This window comes from Fopius arisanus, unplaced genomic scaffold, assembly GCF_000806365.1.
Source record: "Fopius arisanus strain USDA-PBARC FA_bdor unplaced genomic scaffold, ASM80636v1 scaffold00005, whole genome shotgun sequence".
In the NCBI taxonomy this organism is placed as follows: Eukaryota; Metazoa; Arthropoda; class Insecta; order Hymenoptera; family Braconidae; genus Fopius; species Fopius arisanus.
Genome location: NW_011887744.1, coordinates 1,633,445 through 1,652,701, shown reverse-complemented (window position 1 = coordinate 1,652,701; position 19,257 = coordinate 1,633,445). Strand labels below are relative to the sequence as shown.

The 19,257-nt window shown below is 38.9% G+C and overlaps 2 protein-coding genes and 1 long non-coding RNA gene across 4 annotated transcripts in view; 1 reads left to right on the top strand and 2 right to left on the bottom strand.

Moving 5' to 3' along the window:
* LOC105273451 (uncharacterized) overlaps positions 1-19,257 on the top strand; it is a 57,639-nt gene that overhangs the window by 8,903 nt on the left and 29,479 nt on the right. For both annotated transcript variants that reach the window (XR_892902.1, XR_892901.1), the window contains exons 3-4: positions 6,327-6,561; positions 7,821-7,875. This is a non-coding gene — a long non-coding RNA (uncharacterized lncRNA). The remainder of the gene's footprint in view (positions 1-6,326; positions 6,562-7,820; positions 7,876-19,257) is intronic.
* On the bottom strand, positions 360-5,093 carry LOC105273447 (importin-4). The gene is made up of 4 exons (XM_011315892.1): positions 4,941-5,093; positions 4,736-4,822; positions 1,505-4,487; positions 360-1,411 (listed from the first exon to the last, which is right to left on the bottom strand). The coding sequence occupies exons 1-4, from the start codon at positions 4,992-4,994 to the stop codon at positions 1,296-1,298; spliced, it is 3,240 nt and encodes a 1,079-aa protein (XP_011314194.1). The 5' UTR covers positions 4,995-5,093; the 3' UTR covers positions 360-1,295.
* Positions 7,014-11,341, bottom strand: LOC105273448 (forkhead box protein B1). Its single transcript, XM_011315893.1, has 2 exons — positions 9,964-11,341; positions 7,014-7,301 (listed from the first exon to the last, which is right to left on the bottom strand). Exons 1-2 carry the CDS (start codon positions 11,123-11,125, stop codon positions 7,192-7,194), a joined length of 1,272 nt encoding a protein of 423 aa, XP_011314195.1. The 5' UTR covers positions 11,126-11,341; the 3' UTR covers positions 7,014-7,191.

The window sequence follows — 19,257 nt, the reverse complement described above, 5'->3', positions numbered from 1 at the left end:
CGAAAAAGTAGAGCTTATAAAAAAAAAAAGTCGAGACAAAAAATGATCAACTGGTTATGATCGCACATCGAGAAATATCGAAGAATTCATATTTTCCTCTCGAGTTCTTCCCCTCTCTCCCTACCCCCTTTCCGGAAATTTTTCATTGATAGTGATAGAATCTAATCTGGTTCGTGAAAATCTACCATTCTTAGTAGTGATTATTGTAGTCGTGTTGTTTAAGGAGATTAAACCTGATATGATAGTTTCTAATCCTCACGAGTATCCGATAGTTTATTCCCCAATGGGCTACCTTGTTTACCGAGTTAATATGTACACAATTGTGTAAAGAAAATCAAAAGAATGATAAGTAGTAAAAATGCAAAACCTTTATTCACTTGCAATTACACCAATTGCTTGGCGAGCATAAATTACACGTGCATTCTGATATTTATTCCTTGCAAGCGACAAAGGAACACAACGAATGTAAAATGTTGTATATTTATATGTAATACCACTAGTGCTTCAGAATTATTAACATTGCTCCATAACTCCATACAATTGTTGTGAACAAATCGCGTTGAGATTTCCAGGTGTAAAAATCACGAGGTCTTAAATGACGAGGGCACGAGGGGTTTTTACTGGAAAATTTCATAAATTCATTTGTATGCGCATAACTTTGGAGAAAAATAAGAATTTTGCAGCTCTAGTGGTATTTGAGTGATTATTTTTTCTTTCAGAGTTTCGATTGAGAGAATCGTTCGCGCAATTAAAGATTATTAAAAAATCATCACTGGAAAATTGAATGGGTGATGCAGAATAATATGCGACGAGTATTGGTCGAGACTTTGAGAGATAAATTAATCAATGTTAAACTATATTCGATATAAACACTCAACTGTCACTGGTTAGTTATCCTTGGAAAATTATCCGCTATCGACAGCCTTCCGTCGATATGGCTCCTCAAAATGGAAATAAAATTCAAATGAGAATTGCTACCAGAGAGGAAAAAATTATTTTTTTTTAAAAGAACAAAACAAAACACTTGTTTTAGAAATAAGGCACGATATTGACTCGCATTTAACCGTAATAGAAGAAAAAAACAGAATTTAAGAAACATTCGGTTGCTTCGAGTGCTAGTGATAGCCTTTGACTAGACTCTTTTAGCCAGTGCAAAATAATTATTTTTCTTGAACCACTGTCGGTCAACAACATGGTCCACTCTGTGCAATATCATCTGATTAGTTGGCAACAATTTCTTAATCGCTCGATGACGTAGAAAAATCATATGTAAACACTTGGGAGGGTTTTTAGTTTCACGCCGAGAGAATTTGTTGGAGTTCGTGGGGGAGATCGGTGAATACCGTGCTCCAGTCATTGGGAAAATCTTGCTGAGCGGAATTTATCAATTCTGTTATTAATCCTTTTGTCTCTGCAATTGAAAAAAACAAACAATTCCATGAAAATCAAATTTCATCAAATACCATTATCACTCGTTTGATCAAACGAAAATCGTTTGAATTACCTTCATTAGGTGCTTTCTTCTCATGCAGTACACGAATGGCAACCTTGAGAAGGGTCTGCATATGGGGCTTGATAACTTCATGCCCAGCCCGATACAGCATCAAAATACTCCTGAAGACAGCTTGATACTCCTCGAAATCCTGTTTGAGTGGGAGTTGTTGTACGAATGCTGGAAATACTCTCTCTAAATCCACCAAAGAGTAATTGGTGATAATGAGCCTGGCAATGACCCCAGTCATATTATCCCTGGGTCCAGCATGCTCTTCTCTCTGCAGAGCCTGTGACAATAGCTGAAGAATCTCATTGTAGTGAGAGTATACAGCTTCCTTTCCATAAAGCACCAATTCTCCAATCCCATAGTACGCATTATTCCTGACTTCAGGACTAGGATCCTCAATCCTTTTTCTGAACAGAGGCAGAAGCTGAGGAACAAAAGCAGCAACTGTGTGCTTGAGTCCAGAGAGACACTCTGATATCGTACCAACGGCGAACGATCTCTGAGCCTCAGATTTGGTCTCCTTGACGCGTTCCTTAAGATAAGGCAGAGTCTTCTGAAAATACAATGCAAACTCCTCGGGTTGAATGGCCTTCCCAAAGTACGACAACACATTTCCAGCGCACTCTATCAAAAATTCGTCTTGCTCCGCCTCGTCGTCCTCCTCCTCCCCCTCATCCTGATCTTGACACTCGATTTTTCCAGTGAATACGTCAATCACACAATTCATAACAGCATCTTTGTGGCCATCCCCAGTAACAACATCCTCTTTAATCTCATTGAGAAGATCTGCTAAGGCTTCTAAGCCACTTATTACCACCTGTGGCTCGCAATCCAGTCGAATTATTTCCGATAGCTTGGGAACGTAAACCCCGATTGCTTTCGATAATGCCTCTTTTCCTTCGGGTGTGTTTATCTTCGAGAAATTGATGCAGAATTGCGATAGAGCGTCTATCGATGCCTTCTTGATGTCCTCTTGAGGGTAATTGATGAGTTTGAAAGTCTCCTCAAAAGATTTCTCGAGGAAAGGGAGAAACGCGTCCTCGGTGTGATGAGCGATTTCCCTCAAGGCTAAGACTGCCTCCTCTTTCTCCTCAATGTAGGAGTTTGCTACGCTGTATCCAGCTACCTCCTCGTCCTCGTCGTCATCGTCTTCGTTGTCTGTATTCTCGATGTCTTCTTCGTCCTCATTCTCGTTGTCACTGGCATTCTCGTATATTGGAAATGCAGCACTCTCTCCATCCTTGAAATGAGGGACAATGCCTTCAGAGCTCTGGATGCTATTGAAGATATGTTCTAGGATTTGAGGCAGCACTGGGGCCATTTCCTTCTTTGTGATTGAAGCAATCGAGGCGAAAAGTCCGTACACAACTTTTCTCAGGTCTGGCTCGTCTGTATTAGTTATTAGCTTGATACCAAGGTCTAGGGACTTGCCAACAAGTGGCGCAAAATTATCCTCACCAATTGTTCGGGCAAGAGCGCCTAGGGTGTCGACTGCTTGAACTTGAAGGCAAATAGTCTCATCAGTGTGGGTATTCGTCAAGTACACATCAAGTACAGCAATTATCCTTTGAAAATAGGGAAGCATGTGCTCTTTACTAGCATTAGCAGCAGCTCCAATGGCACTGATCGCCAACTCCCTGATATGAACTGGAGAATCGCTGCTCAATGTCTCGAACAGCCTATCCATGAGAGTCGGGAGATACGGCAGAAGAGCATCGTTTAGATTCTCGCAGAATGTTTCCAATGCATAGAACATTCTGTCCACAGAAGGTGGCTCTCGTCCTTCCTGTTTCAGGTGTGCGCACATCTGCCCGAGATAATCAAAAAGAACTGGCAATAGTTGCTGTGAGTATTGGCTAATTTCTGGCTGAAGATATTCCGAGAACTGCCCGAGAGCAAAGAGAGCTGCATTACGCACCACCGGTGATTGATCTGTTATTCCTTGGCAGATACACCGAAGGAATGACTCAAGGTACTTCGATCTGATGTGCTCTGCGCAGCCCTCAGCGAGAACAGCCAACGCAAGGTACGACGCCTTTTTCGCGCATATGTCACTGCTCTGGAGGCCTGGATCAATGTGCTTGAGCAGGTGGGGTACGAGTTTATCAGGTTTCAGGTGAATTGCCAGAAGATTCAAGGTTTCAGTGGCACAAGTCACTGGGGTATTGTACTCATTTTCACCACTGAAATAAATCTCATCGTTCTCGTCGTCTGGCGGACTGGCCATGAGTTCGAACAGCACATCAACTATTGGTTCCACCAATTTGTGCTTGACTATAGCTTTCGTCTTCGTCCTGGCTAGACACCCAATCAGGCTTATGGACCTGACTCGAAGATCATCGTCTAGGCTTTTATTTCTGGCTATTGTCAGGCACATTGGGATGAGAGTCTTCACATGAGAGGAGATGACTGTTGGTGCGCTCTCGCACAGATCGTCGAAGAGCTCCATAGCCTCAGCGGCTTTTTCTTGGCTTGTAGCTGTCAGTGCTTGGATTGCATTAATCGCTATTGGAATCATCTGGTTGTAGGCATTCACCATCACCTGATTATTCTCGACCAAGGGCGTCAGGTGTAGCATCGTCTGGATGATATAGAATGCAACTGGGGTACCCAGGTCTTGCAGACCACTGAAAGTCTGACCCAGCAGGCTCATCAGGGATGCTGCGTGGGCGAGGTACACCTCTGGTGCCATTCCTGTCATTGTCGCTAATGTGTACATGCCTAATTCTTTATCAGTCATGCTCTCGCTCGTCACGAGCTGCTGGATGAACTGGAATATCTCCGGCCAAGTATTGTGGGGCAATTCATGCTTAACGATTACTCCGATTAACTGGGCAATCCCGTTTTTCACTTGTTTATCCGGCTCGTTTACTAGACCTGGCAGCAGAATTGCTTTCACTTGATTGCGGATTGTAGGTGGAAGCTGGTTCCAGTGCTTTCCTTTCGTGTATCTCTTTCGCAGCAACAGAGTTGCATATTGTCTTATCTGAAATTCCAATCGGTGTTAATAAATTTTTGGCACTTGCTCAGCGAATAGTGGAGTGGATCAAATCAGTCTGTTTCAGAATGAATAATTTGAAATTGAAGAAAACTCGCGACGATTTTTTTTTTCAGTTGACGACAGGTATCAATTTTCGAATTAACAGTTTCAGTGGCTTTTATATTTCCCTCTCAATACGAAAAGGAAAAATCTTGAAAATTTTGAATATGTCCTGAGATGCGCTAGACATTTACCTCTGGATTAACAGACGACACGATCAATTCACACAGCATCGGAGTGCTCTCTGGCTTGACCAAAGCTGCCCTCAGCTCGGCAGTTCCCTTTGAACGAACAATTAATTAATAATTGACAAGTTAACTAAAGCCGGATGAGCACGTGTTAGATCATGAATTAATGTCGAGAGTTGATTAATTAATTCGATGGATTTAGTGTCCGTACCTGTTGGATAACGGAATTATCAGCCACCAGCAATTTGGCGAGAATTTCCTCCATGGCGATAGTGATATGGGAGAGTTGAAGTTAATTTCTGTAAAAAATTGGATTAATGAGTTTTCGGAGGTGATTCACAGCTGGTCGCCATTCCCTCGTTTCGAGACTGGAGCCTCGGCAGTTCGAAAACTGCCGATGCGCTTTTGGCGCCATCTTTTGAATAATTATTGGGAGTTTCGCGATGTGTTGTTTGCAAAGAATAATTAAGATGGCGTCACGTCAGTCCTTTGTTCTCACCTCGTATGTCTTTAAATCATCCCAAGAACGTCGATCTCGGTGAAATGAACATTTTGTAAACGTTTAATAATGTATGTTTACTACGGAGGGGGAAATAATATACAATAGTAATCGAGTGTTTAATTATACACACTCATTGAGTGATTATTTACGAACGGTGAATTATATGTCTTTCGCCGATTTTCGAGTCTTTACTGTCGACCATTCGCCAACATTTGCGGTGTTTATTTGATTATTTGGGAGAGTTTTTTATTTTTCTGAGATTTTGGAGGGAATTGTCTATCCCATTGTTCAAGTTCGAGGTAAACAAATAGATGGGGCCGGGAAATGTGCGGGTTCAGTTGGAGTCATGTACGGGTTGTCTTTGTTCTTCTGTTTACGAAAACCGACTGGTTGGAGGTTTTTTCGGCGAGGTGAGAAAATTGTTCAGTTTTTCATTTTAAATACACAAATCATTCCTTCAATTTTAAGAAGATATTGATCATATCTTCTCACTTCTCATGTTTTTGGCAAATCTGGGAAACCATGGATCAGATTGACATAAAAGGTAAAACGATTTAGAGCGTTGTTTCATGCGTTCTTCCGAAAGTCTTGTGATTCGTTTTAAACGTTTCGAGAAAAGTCAGGAAGATCTTCACACCATCTTGAAAACTTCGTAAATCATTAAATAGCGGCAAAATGCAATATCGTTACATTTTTTGCCATCGATGCCATCGATAATTCGTCAGGAAAAATCGAAGAAAAAGTCAATTTCGGTTAAAAGCGTCATCATCCCAAACTCGAAACATCCTCACTCGAGTTCCATCACTTAAATTTCCGTGGCTGGACTCGATGCTTTTTTTGTGGATACAGAATATTAAATTTGGAAAAATAGGTAGAGAGGTAGAGAATGGATGACAGTGTTGTGGGGCTGTCATCAGGATCGTTGAGTGGCTCCGCTTGCACGTCATGACGATCCTCCAAAGTTAACGCACTACCACTTATCTATTTATTTCTCTCCATAAAAAACGGTCACACCCGAGTATCTCTGGAATTATTTCGTACTGACCTACGAGACCTATTTGTCAAGTCTCATATATCTCTCGTGTGATGTTTCAGGGAAAATAGATGCTGAGGCCTGTGGGTGTGGTGGATGAATTAATGGGAAATTAAATGGTTCTGAGATCTGTTTGCCGTACCGCTGGAATCTGCTTCGTGTTGCCAACGTACGCCACATGCCTTCAGCCGTTGCAGATTGTGTCGTGATGTTTAATTTATCGTGTAAATATCAATGTGAAAAAAAAAAACGATGTGAGAAAGAAACCGTGGTGCGATGATACGAGGAGATAACGAGGTGAGAAAATTACCCTATTAATTATAGAATTCACTGAATTAAATTTTTACTAATTATCCATCAAAAGTATCAGCGATTCGATTTATTTAGTTGTGAATTTAATCAAGCGTTCAAACGACGTTGAGGAATTATGGAAAATCATCAATTGCTCGGTCAATAACAATTTTTTTATGAAAGAAAAAATACAATTTCGTGTCCTTGAGCCTAGATTCTCCCTCAACCTCGGAGAATCCGAATGTTTGAACAACTGGAGTGACCACCACGTGAAACTACCCCCTTATGTACCCATCCCACGTGCTACCACGTTTTTTACGACCTCTGGGTGATTCTGGGTCTCGTACAAATACTCGGCTGCACGTCTGGATGCAACGTGTTACCACATTATTTCCTTATCTCTCAAAGCTCAAAGAAAAGTGAATATTTTTTAGCAAACAATATTTTTATTCTGCAGAACAGATGATCTCTCCTTAATTCCTTAATCCTTAATAGTCTTAATACAATAGTAGATTTTTCTTTAGTTAAGGCTGATGAATGAATATAAATAGGCACTCGTTTTTGGTACATCTTTGCATCGAATTTGGCATTGAGTTTTTGGTGAGATGATTCGTATCGATGGCTTCTGCTATTTCATTAGATAAAATATACAGAGCTTGGGGTATGCCCAAGGTACGAGGGTTTTCGCTCCACTAAAGCTCCACCCGAGCTGTTGGAACTCGAATTGCAGCTCTGGATTCTCAACCCTGCAAGCAAATAAATGAGCAAAATTATTTCTCTAGGAATTTTATTAAATTCGGCTTCTCCATTCTGCTTTCACTTTTATCCATCACTACAATTTTGAGAGGACCACACGCAATCTCCGGAGATTACGATAAAAAAACGATACCCCTAGAGAGGTCCATGTTTTCAAGTTGATCGCTCAAGTACGAAAACACTTGACTCCTGTCCCTTTTCTCTCTTTTACTAAAGTTGTCTCTAGGCCTCGAGTACCTCCTCAAACAGGCATTATCAATTTATTGGCCATGATTCCCCTAATTTAAAATCAAGAAGTGGACACGATGCATGGAAATAAAAATAAACGAAATTTTTGACGACAGGTTTAGGTGTTTGCTACGATTTATGATTCAATAGCTCCATTCAAACATGAATCTCTCTAGTTACAGTAAAATTGAGCATAATTTCCGGAAATGAATACGAGTCTATTCGTTCTTTATTTCTTTCTTACAATGATTCAGTGAATATTCTGGTTTCCTTTTTTTCAGAAGTGAAGTGCGAGCACAAGAGTCTTCAACGACCACAAGGAAACGAGGAGAAATCGTGAGTCACTAGAAATTGAATTTCATTTTTTTTCATTGCCCGATTGATATTTGCGATTCGCGAGCGACAGGGAAACGCGAGGAATAGTATTAAAAATTCAGGCGAATGTGTTATATGAAATTGATTTCATATAACAAAATATAACTGGCGCCGTGGTTCCACTGGAGAACAGGATTCACCGAGTTCCGATATATTTTATTAGTTTACTGTTCAGAACAGGATTAGAATAGGATATTTCTTTCAATCTTCTATTGAGGAAAAAAATTACTCGCTACCGAATTAACGAATATATAATCGGGGTTTAAAGGCACTCTCGACTGGCAAGAGTGGATTAAAGAACGCGTTGTTTATCGAATTTATAAACATTTTGATGATAGATGGCCCGTGATCGCACTTGGTTGAGTGTGACTACTTAGGCAATATGAGTTTACAAAAGAACGATTTTTTTTACCACTTTCATAATTAGATGCCGATTTTCGTATCACAACAGAGAACTCCGATGAAATTTAAAATCCTCCGTGAATCTAAACTACTTCTCGTTTCCATACATCGTTTGGAATTTTTTTTCGTTGTTTTTATTCAATTGTTTAATAACTTGTATAGTTAATTAACAATGAAGGTGTTAAAAAAATTTGGCGCAAGCGATTGGGGGGGATATTTCTCAAAGCACTATAATTTCACCCCTAGAACCAGAAAAATCGTGATTTTGTCGACAGCTCGTTCCGTGAATTGAGTTTTTAATTCATTGTAGTTTTCTTAGGGATGTTTGTGACGTTGATGATGATTTTTGAGACTCGGTTGACACGTGTTGAGTGCGTTAAAAAGCTAACTGTCACCGGAGCTAATAGTCCCTGTCATGTCCCGTCGGTTTCAGAAGACGACGTTCTTCCGTTTCACTGAATCGAGTCGTCGAACTCGCAACATTAATAAACAATTTTGAGACACTTGAGGAAGACTCCAATTTACATAACAAATAATACTGGATAACGTAACAAAATTTTCAATGACCTGCATAAGTTTTTTCAATCATAATAATTCAATAATTTAAATTAAAAATCGGATAATAGGAGTAGATGATAGGATTGACTTGATATATATCATATTTGGATTTTGTCAGTATTTTTAAAGTTTTTTTTTTCATTGTGGGAGTCAGTAAATGATTTAATGCGAAAAAAAATATATTATTCGTGTCAATTCCTTTAAAAATTTGTCGGGAATGATGAAAAACCGGGAATTTTTAAGGAATTTAATTGACAAGTAAAGGGATATGACGGTTTAATGTTGTGTTAGTAGGCCGGCGCCCATTGAACCCATAAAATTTTCTCATTTTTCCCACATGGCCCGGCGTCGTTGAGTCCTTGCCGATCCTTCTCGACAGCCATGGAAAATTGACCCTCGTAAAAGTCAACACATTTAGTCTAGTCTCTATGGGTGGTACGAGACCTGCACCACAACAGGTCGTGCCTGGTGGATTCCACCCTTTTCGCAGGGACATCGTATTATGCTATCGTATTACACATTTCAAAATAGAAATGAATACCAAACTATGGCGACAGCATTAGTTCCCTCAGAACCGTTGGAAAAATTTATTATCCTCTTGACTCTTTTTTTCCATCATTTTTTCATCCATGAGATTTCCCTCCGAAAATTCAATTCCTGAATTTTTGTCGGAGAGAACAATTTAAAACTCCAAATTTCGGCTCTTCGATTGGTTCTCAATAATTTGACTTGAAATTTCAGTCACAGTCATCCATGATCTGAATTTTTAATCATATGAGTTTTAATTCAATTTCAATTGAAAATTCACTAAATTCCCAATTTTCCGAAATTCTCGAAAATTGAGTTTTTCACGTGAAATGGTTGATTTATTCTTCACTAAACCTTGAATTTTCACTAGATCGAAAATTCAGGAAAATTATTGCTCACCCTGAAAACACAGAATTGCCAGAGCATTCAAGAGCCTAAATGACTCGTCAATGAAGAATTCTGAAAAATTTCCGTTTTTTAAACTCGAAAATTGCAAGTGTAATTTTCCAACGAGTGTCCATAAGCAGTCGAGAGTGAAAATAATAAATAGCAATTACGTACCATGATCATTAGCAGGTGTAGGGCATTCACTATAGGGCGAGCTGATATTTCCAATGGGACTACTTCCCCCAGTGTGTGCCTGAAGACTCCTCATAGCAGCAACATTAATATTCCCACAATTACCCCCAAGCCCATATCCAACATAATAATCCTGCGGATGCTGTGATATCTGCGGCTGTCCACCAGTTCCACACTTGTAATTACAGCTCATGATTCCCTCCTGATCACTCTCCGTCTTGTACCCCCCTCCCTCCTGTCCCTGATTGTGTTCCTTACTCAAAAATACGTCATTGGGTCTGTAAGACAGTTGATCCCCCTGACTCCTGACGTACGGCTCATTCTTGAAGGCAATCTCTCCATTTCTGTACAACGATGTTTCACCAGTTTTATAAGTGACTTCCGTCGTTTTGTACGTCACCTCGGCAATGGGTGGAGGTGGGGGTTTGTACGTCTCAGGATATGAACTCCACTCTGGAACAGTTCCACCGGCTGTCCCATACATCGATGCATACTCCTGATAATTCTGATACTGATTCTGATATCCATTAGGATAATCAACACTAGCTCCACTGATGTTGTCATAACCAGGTGGCTGTACCCCACCAACAGTCATGGGTGCTCCAGGTGTAAAATATTGAGAGTATTGGGGCTTGAGTGCTTGACATTTCCTCCTGAATCCCCTGGGTCTCCGACGAAAACTTCCCTCCTCGAACATATATTCACTAGCTGGATCAATTGTCCAGTAGTGACCCTTTCCTGGTCTTCCCAGGCCCTTGGGCAACTTGATGAAACACTCGTTGAGGCTCAGGTTGTGTCGCACCGAGTTCTTCCAGCCTTGGTAGGCACCTCGGAAGAAGGGAAATCGCTGTTGGAGAAATGTGTAGATCTCGGATAGGGTCAGGCGTTTGTCGGGGCTCGATTGGATTGCCATGACAATCAGGGCTATGTAGGAGTATGGGGGCTTCTCCTGGCGACGTGCACCGGGCTTTCGTGGGGTCTCGGTGGAATTTGTCACTAGGGGATCACTCTGGGACAATGACATCACACTTGAGCCTGTCCTGGAGGCGAGAGCACTCGATGATGATGTCAGGTGGTCGTGGAGATGAAGTACTGGTGATTCCACATCGTTCTTCATTTTTGAGTTTAGGTAATTGTCATACATTGGGGCGGATTTATTCACTGTTTGACTCGTCACAGGGAGCACATCTTTTTTTCTTGTTTTTTTTTTCTCTTGTCTCTGGTGATACCACGGGTTCAACGCTCTCGGTGGAGATTGTTTACATGGGAGAGTGGATTGTGTAAACTGTTTGGGGGTTTGGGGTGTATTGGATCAATTATGGATTTGTTTGGATGGGGCACTGGGAGAGGAAGTGTCGCGTGTAAGCTTTACGGATGACTGGTGGACCAAGATGATCGGATGAGGAGACGATTCCGATGATGCTGGGGTGTGGCTTTACTCGTTGGTGACGCCTGTGGGAGGGGATTCGGTTAATTCTCATGTACGAGTGGTTCGGTTTGTTGACGTGCAGGGATCTAGGGACCAATTGACGAGTTCTCGAGGTACATCTCGGGCTTTATGGCATTTTCAATGGCTCATCTATGTTAGTTCGTTATTTGATTAATTAATATTCCAGTTGTGGAGTTGGAAGTTGTTGGAAGTGCATTTTTGCAGCTTTTCGTTTTGACAGATTCCAGTTTATACCTCCGAAATGAGAGAACGAAATTTTTGCCCAGACATTATTCAAAGACGGATTGAAATGATAAAAAATGAGTTTATTACATTTTTTAAATTGAAATTGCTAAAAGGATATTTGATGAAGGATTAATTCATAAATACATTACGAATGGTTTTTTTTTATTAAATAAAAATAGACCATTTTTATTGATAAACTTTTTATTATACATAAACTATACATAAGCCTTTTTTAACAGCCATCCGAAAAATCGGTCGGTTATTTAGTTTTTCGGAATTGGAAAAAAAATGTTTTTTTTCCTGTGTAGTGTGGGATAATTGTCGAGTGATAAAAATTGAACGATAATTGATACAACTGTCGGCAGAATATTTCGCATCTTTTTCTTGAGTGACTCACGTCAATGAGGAACCGATTGAAAGAGTCCTGTTTATTTTTCACGGGGTGTCATGTCGGCTCGAATGACACAAAGACGTCATAGAGATATTCAAAGATTAGATACTAAGAGGGATTTAATTCTTCTCTTTCTCTGGGGCTCTTGTTCTCAGGACATGAAACACTTCTCTTTCTTCAGATCGTTGAATTTGGGTTTGTTTGGGTTGCCAGGAGTAATGTGATGAGAGAGAGGTGACAGGGCGCATGTTTAGGGCCTTGTGCAGTATTTAGTCTGTATCATCGAATGATCCGAGAAAACGTCAAAATAAAATCCGGAGGGAAAGAATTCATAAAAACTCGAAATATTAAAATACACCGAAATACACTGGAAGCCAGTGGATAATTATAACAATTTTTATACTGTTTTATACGAACTTAAACTTCAGTTACATGTTCCTCAAAAAATAGGTTTTTCTTATTGAATTACGTTTGGTTTAACGATTTTCTCTCGAATCCTCGAAAATTCCAGGATTTTCCAGTCATTTGTATTAACCCTTTCTTGCTGTTTAATTATTTTTATTTCGTGGATTGAATTATGGGTTTGTCTGTTGATAAAAAAAATTGTCGCTGGGGGTCTCCGAGCACTTGTGAAAATTTATGTGATAGGCGTCTGCGTGTGGTGTAAGGGGTTGAGGAATTTTCGAAACATCTTGAGATGTTTCTGGTCCACCCACTTGTTCTTTCTTCTGGGACTACCCCCAGGGCCTCAAGGGTGGAAAGCTTCTGTTTACCGTTACGCCTTCGAGATTGGTTCAGCCCCGGGATTGCCTCAAGTGGTTCTTATCTCTATCTCAAAAAGAAAGTTCTCATTTTCCCATCTTAATGCCATCGCTCGATTCTTGAGGGCATCGATCTCTAATAAAATTATCCACTTTTCCTGGATCGTCTATTATTCAATAAAAATTACGTACCTTTTCCGTAATTCCGGATCGAAATGTAGCTGTAGGAAAATTTGAACTGTCACGTAATTTTATCTGCAGTAACGAAATTTTTCTGCGGCTTCCCGTCATTTCTATTTGAATTATTAGTGAAAAATTACGATAATTTAAATCTGTCCTTTAAATTTTCCAAATCGATTTCGTAATCGGTAAGCGATTAAAATATTTCCCTCCGTGAGCTTGGCAAAAGTTATCTAGCCGTTTGAGATTATTTATTATGAATTTAAAGTTGTCTTAAAATTATAAAAATTAATATTAATAATATGTGATACAGTAATTTTTTCGGAACGGCCATCACCACGCGCTCACCAGGTGATCAATTTTTTTAGAGCTTGTCACGTAAATGACTATTTCGTGATTTCTTCTCGTGTAATTCTTTTTGGATTTTAATTTGATTGGGAGGAAGCAGAGGAAGGTTAGTGCCTCGTGGCTCTGGATAGCACGTGATGGTGCAGCTCTCGTTGAGAGTTGAGGGAAAAACGTCGGGGCCACCCAGGAAGCCATCAGACGCGCCGACAACGCTGTTTACACGATATCCGTCATTTTATACCACTGATCGTACACGTCTGGTACACAAACCCTATGGTGTCCCTCAGTGTCATTCATTCCCTTTGATTTTTCAACTTTTCATATTCAAATGTTACCCTCAAACATCGCTAGTTACCCCCGAACAACCTTCCATCATCGAACAAAAATAAATTCATTTCTCATGTTTGCATTATCGTGGTCCATTATCCGCATCAATTAGTCAATGTCTCATCCCCTAATTCCTGGGTATTTTTTCAAAGTAACATTTCTCAGTAAAATTCAACTCATCCAGCTAATCTAATTGAATTTAATTATAAAATTATTCAGTGTCTTCAAGAATTTTCGTACATCCGCAGTAAACTTTTGCATAAATTGACAAAACTTTAGAAATTTGAAAGAATCGATTCACAATTATGACAACTTAAAAATCAAAAACGAGATAATTCAGAATTTTTCGATAGCAATATTTATTATTTCATTAATATTATTGAGGATACATGAATTATTTATAGAGAAAAGGGGTAAAGTTGAGAAGAGTTATTTTCTGAGAACATTACAATGAATTTTCGGTGGTTCCACAATTTTGTTGCCGCGGGTTACACTTTAGGAGTGATAAACCGAGTAGTCTTTGAATTTTCCAACAATTGAAAATATCATGTTTTAATTATAAATGCCTTGCTCTCAAAACGACTGAGTAGCGTCTGGTGAGTGTTTCTTTCTGGTCACTATAGCAAGTTAGAACCGCAGTTTCATTCGAGGGGAAGAACGAATCCGAAATAAGACGATGTTTACACGATCTCAGCTATTTTGGAAAGCGTGCAAAGTTTTGAGGCCTCTTGAATCGATTCATTTTCTCCAATTCCAAATAACATCCTCTCCTCGCCCTACCTCACCATCTTCATCCCCATTGCGTATAGAACACCGTGAATCATTAACCGAGAATTAAAAATTTAATTCTGTTTATGGAAAGTCCCGGGGGCCTCTTAAGGTCTGTTTACTCGCAGCGTGGTATCCTGGTTATGATCCACTGGCTTTTAGCACTCGTCTCGAAAATCTCCCCAACGAAGTTCCTCTTCTTTCGAGGACGCACTCCCCTGGTAGCTCGATGACAGCATCAACGAGTTACAGTAGTTCTAAATTGTTTACAATCTTATCAAAACACTGAAACATGCAGTCTGGGGGGAGATATCTGGGGGATGAAGAGGTCTTAAATAGTGGATCCACCCTCCCCCTCAAATAAAAACCAAATGCAACTTGTCAGTCCACAAAATTCCTAAATAATAATAATAATTCAACCGGTCCAATTTTTATTTTATTATTTTTTATTATTTATTATTTTTTATTATTTATTATACATTTTTCAATGGTAATGGATTCTTCATCAAGTTTGAAGTTTCGAAAAAATTCCCTCGTCAGTCAAAATTTCGTAAAAAAAAATTCTCGCCATTTCAATGGGTTTTCTCGCATTAAAATTGATCAAATTATTGGTTGAGCATCTCGTGGCATCCGAGGTCTTCGGGATATTTGAGAAAACGTAATGTTTCAACGTGTGTGAATCTGGGATGCGCTTGGTGTGCCGGAGAGCATAATTTTACACTCAGTTCGAAGGCACAGGAAAAGCTATAAACAATTTATTTGGTAGGACCGCAATGTTGAAGTTGTCTGCCGGTTACCATCTTCAGGATGTTCTGCACCTTTTAATCATGATCTCCGATTTTTTTCAATTTTCTAATAAATTGTCGATTAAATTGACGCGACAAAATCCACATTTTATCGTTTTATTATATTTCATCAGTCGCATTTTATCATTATGATTATGATTATTATAATGACTCCCAAAATGTCATAATCAATAACTCCCTTTCGTTTTTCCGGGACTTCTCAAAAATTCATAAAACTTAAAAAAAAAACCACAAAAAAATGATCGCACGCTTATCAAACTTCGTGGGTAATGAAATAATGAATTAATTAAGATATTCATTGAGTTCATTTGGAGTTGAAAATTTTCGTCCTTTCAGAATTTATCGTAGATGTGATTTTCCAACTTCAGTGGAATATGAATGGGTTCTGATTGTTTATTGATGGAGTAGGAAGATTAGAACAGCTTGAGGAAGTGTTATTTCTAGCGAGGAGGTATTTTTTAGGAATGCTGTTTGTTTTTTCGTGAAGTATTGTTTATATTTTGGGGTGAAATCCAGCGATGGGGGAATTGATGGGGCAGAGTGATATTACCCGTTGTATTTCATCCCCTTCTCGGTGGTCCAAACGGGAACGGAGCACCAGCTGTGGCCATCTTGCAAGTTCTAGTTGTCTTTTAACGGCGTCGTTACGAATTTTTTAATCTTGTACGATCGTTTGTTAAATGCCGTACGCATCAGCCGGAATAGATTTGCGTCAAAGTTTCATTCGTTTGAACAATTCCTCGGATTATTTATAAATAAAACCCATTATCACTTGTGTCAGATAGATAAAAATTAAAAAATTGAGGTGAAAGTGGAACTATTGGGCGAATCAATCCGATAATTATTGATATGATTATAATTATTTGGGAAGAATACGAAATGATAGTGTGAAATCACAAGAATTTTTGGAGGTTCACCAGATTTTGAAAACCGGAAGTTGTAAATTAGCGCATCTGGCTTCTTTGTCTCGGTTCAGTGGGAAAATTGGAATGTGGGCTTATCGCGATAAAAAGAGGGAAACACGTGAGGTACAGAAGACGGCAGTCGTAAAAGATAAGACAGATGTTTGGGATGCTGGACGAATTTAATTTGAAAATTTCGGGCTTGAAGAGCCAGTGACTGCCATCTGCTTCGTCCATCCACAACTTGAGGTTCGAATTTACCGTTCATGAGTTACGTATCTTTGAATTTTAAAACAACTACCGATAAAGTAGATGTCTGAATATTTCCTCGGTAACTTCACCATTCGCCCCGATATTTTATCGACAATTGGTTGCAGCAATATCCGCATTACTTTCCTCTTTATTCAAAACTAGGGCCCTGATGTGCGAAAATATTGTATCCGGTTCACCGGGAAATAGGACAGGTATCTTGTAAAATTCAAAAAGACATAATCCTCATATAAAAAGAAAAAAGGGAATCGATCTCGGAATATTTAAACGAAAAGCGCCACTGTCCCGTCGTGGAAAACTCAAATTTATTTTTTTTTACATTTTTCTATCGAGAAGACTTCATTGAAAATTGTTGACAATTTGCATAAAAATTAAAAATTTCCGTGGAATATTTAGCACCGGATATTTCGCGAACCAGCAGTAATAAAAAAAAACCGGCAAATGTAATAAAATGAATAAATACAAAGCTTAAGTTTTCTAATTAAGCAGTCGAAACCTGCGAATCCCGCAGAATAATATTTTTCATCAGTAATTATTGGGTAAATTACTCAGTGCTAGTACAATCCGCGAAATTATTTAGTAAAAAAATTGGAGCAAATGCCGTGGTTATTGTTATCCGAGTAGACAGCAAAAAATTATTTATTTGATTGCAATTGATTGAGTGAAATCGACTGAATGATCGGAAAATCTCTAAATCGCCTGGATTCCAGACTAAATAAAAACATTGAAAAGCCCCTTATCCCCTCGACCTGCGCGACGCCAGATTTCGTATATTTTCTGAATCAATATTGAAGTTCTCATTGTGACCTTGGGTGCAATGTAACAACAGGTATCCCAATGATCTCTATTTTTCCTACTGAATGACCTGAGAGTAATTGTCCCAGTTATTTCCCAACAAAGGAGATACTGATAAATCATGAAATGATATTCATAACAGAATATAAAATAACCAAGGAAATGAAAAGCGAGTTTTCGAGTGGATTGACACAGTTTGAGGCGGTAAATCAGGAAATAAATCGTAAATCATCATCAATGCATCATTGAGAGATGTTCTTGAAATCTGGAGGGACTTGAGTGTGAATTGCGAGGATTTTTCTATCCACTCGAAGAGTCGTAAAGGTGCCCTAAAAATCTTTCACATTAAACATTTGAAACATTTAAAACATGAATGGACCGTTGACGTGACGAGTTGACGATGAGTTTTATCCATTAAATTTTAATTACCCTGTGATAATAAACAAGATAAATATTCGGAGCGCAATAAATTTTTTTTGCCTGGTAGGAAAATAAACGGAAATCTTTAAAAATGTCGTTTTTCGTTCGTTCGATTTACTAGAAGTGTACATTGAGTCTGTGAAACGTCCGCGAGTGATTGAGTACAGGGGAAAACAAATATATCAATCTGAGAATATTATACTCCATACACTAAACAATTCATCTTCGTTAGAAAATAGAGAAAGGCTTAGAAATGTGAATTCCTAAAAAGGCAGAAATTTCATCTGCTATTTTTAAACTGTTTGATTTTCAAATCAAATTTTCAATTTGATTTCAGCAGAATTTTTTAAAAAGAGAAATTAATAATTTTGGAATTCCCTGGTTCATCTGATCAAATTCGGAATTTATAACCTCATCAATCTTTCATGTAGTAACTACCATTTTATTGATAATAATGATCATTAAACGTCATTTGGCGGATTAAATGTTTACGTTTGAAAAGAATTAGGTGATGTACCTCCGTTTTTTATCCAAAATTAGATTTTTTGAATTTTCTGACAAATTGTGGGTCTGATACACCCAAAAAAATACCGCTTTTGCATTTTATCATTATTCAACGAATCACAAAGTTTCCACAAGCCTTCACTAATTTCCCCGTGTTTTTTCTAAAGTCGTACGAATTTTCGAAAAGTTGGGAAAACGCAGGGCAATTCGGATAAATTTATTGTTTTCCATTAAAAAAATATTCAATTAATACGAAATCTATAATATTATAAATTACTAATAAAATTGTTATAAACTAAAATTTATAAATATGACAATAAAATATGACAATTCGTCATAAAATAAAAACACACCGTTAATTTGGATAAAAAACGGGCAGGACATGTTTAATGCAGTGACGATGAATTGAATTTGATTGGGTGAATATTACCCTGGGGAAAACAAGAAGGAAATTAATCCGATCCTCATGGATACACCCGGCTTATCTGATAAAAAAAAAATATTTGAAATTTCAAAGATTAGAAGGAATCGTTTTAGAAACATTTGGTTCGGCTTAAAATGGCCTGTCCCGTACCTGAGACGTCCGTCGCGTGAATCTCCGGCATCTGGAAGGGCTTAAAACGCATGGAGAACCATAAAAGGTCTCCCTCATACGTATACCAGGAGCCATCATTCGGAAAAAGGAGATCGTGGCAACGGGTACGTGCAGGAAACCCCAGAACCCGGATATTTTCTGGTCAAACGTCAGAGTTCATTTTTAGTTGTACGTTGCGTTGTTACTGGGGATATTCACTGGTACCTAGATTCTAGTTGAGGCTTGACTGGTGTACCAGCTTGTGGTTCAATGGGCATCCCGTTGTGACAATGAACACTTCCTGCGGTAGATTAAACAAAAATGTAGATTTAAGTCCCCAACGGGTAGAAAAAGGCCAATGGCGCCACCAGTTAAGCCGACGGCTCCAAGAGACACGCGTAAGTTCCGGTCATTTTTTCCCTTCAATCCAGGTATAACGAACCCCAAATTATCTTTATCATAAAAACTTGCGTTCATGAAAAAGTCCTGTAAATTCCGTAAAAATTCGCCAGGGGAATTTTTTCCCGGGGTCTATTAAAGGATGCGCTTTTTTTT

What these genes read in the sequence shown, in the direction of transcription:
- LOC105273448 (XM_011315893.1), bottom strand. Translation starts at nt 11,125, where the DNA reads ATGTATGACAATTACCTAAACTCAAAAATGAAGAACGATGTGGAATCA. An exon ending in TACACCTGCTAATGATCATG is followed by an intron (nt 7,302 to 9,963) that starts GTACGTAATTGC and finishes ATTTGCTTGCAG; the next exon opens with GGTTGAGAATCCAGAGCTGC.
- LOC105273447 (XM_011315892.1), bottom strand. Translation starts at nt 4,994, where the DNA reads ATGGAGGAAATTCTCGCCAAATTGCTGGTGGCTGATAATTCCGTTATC. An exon ending in ATAATTCCGTTATCCAACAG is followed by an intron (nt 4,823 to 4,940) that starts GTACGGACACTA and finishes GTTCGTTCAAAG; the next exon opens with GGAACTGCCGAGCTGAGGGC. An exon ending in GAAGAAAGCACCTAATGAAG is followed by an intron (nt 1,412 to 1,504) that starts GTAATTCAAACG and finishes TTTCAATTGCAG; the next exon opens with AGACAAAAGGATTAATAACA.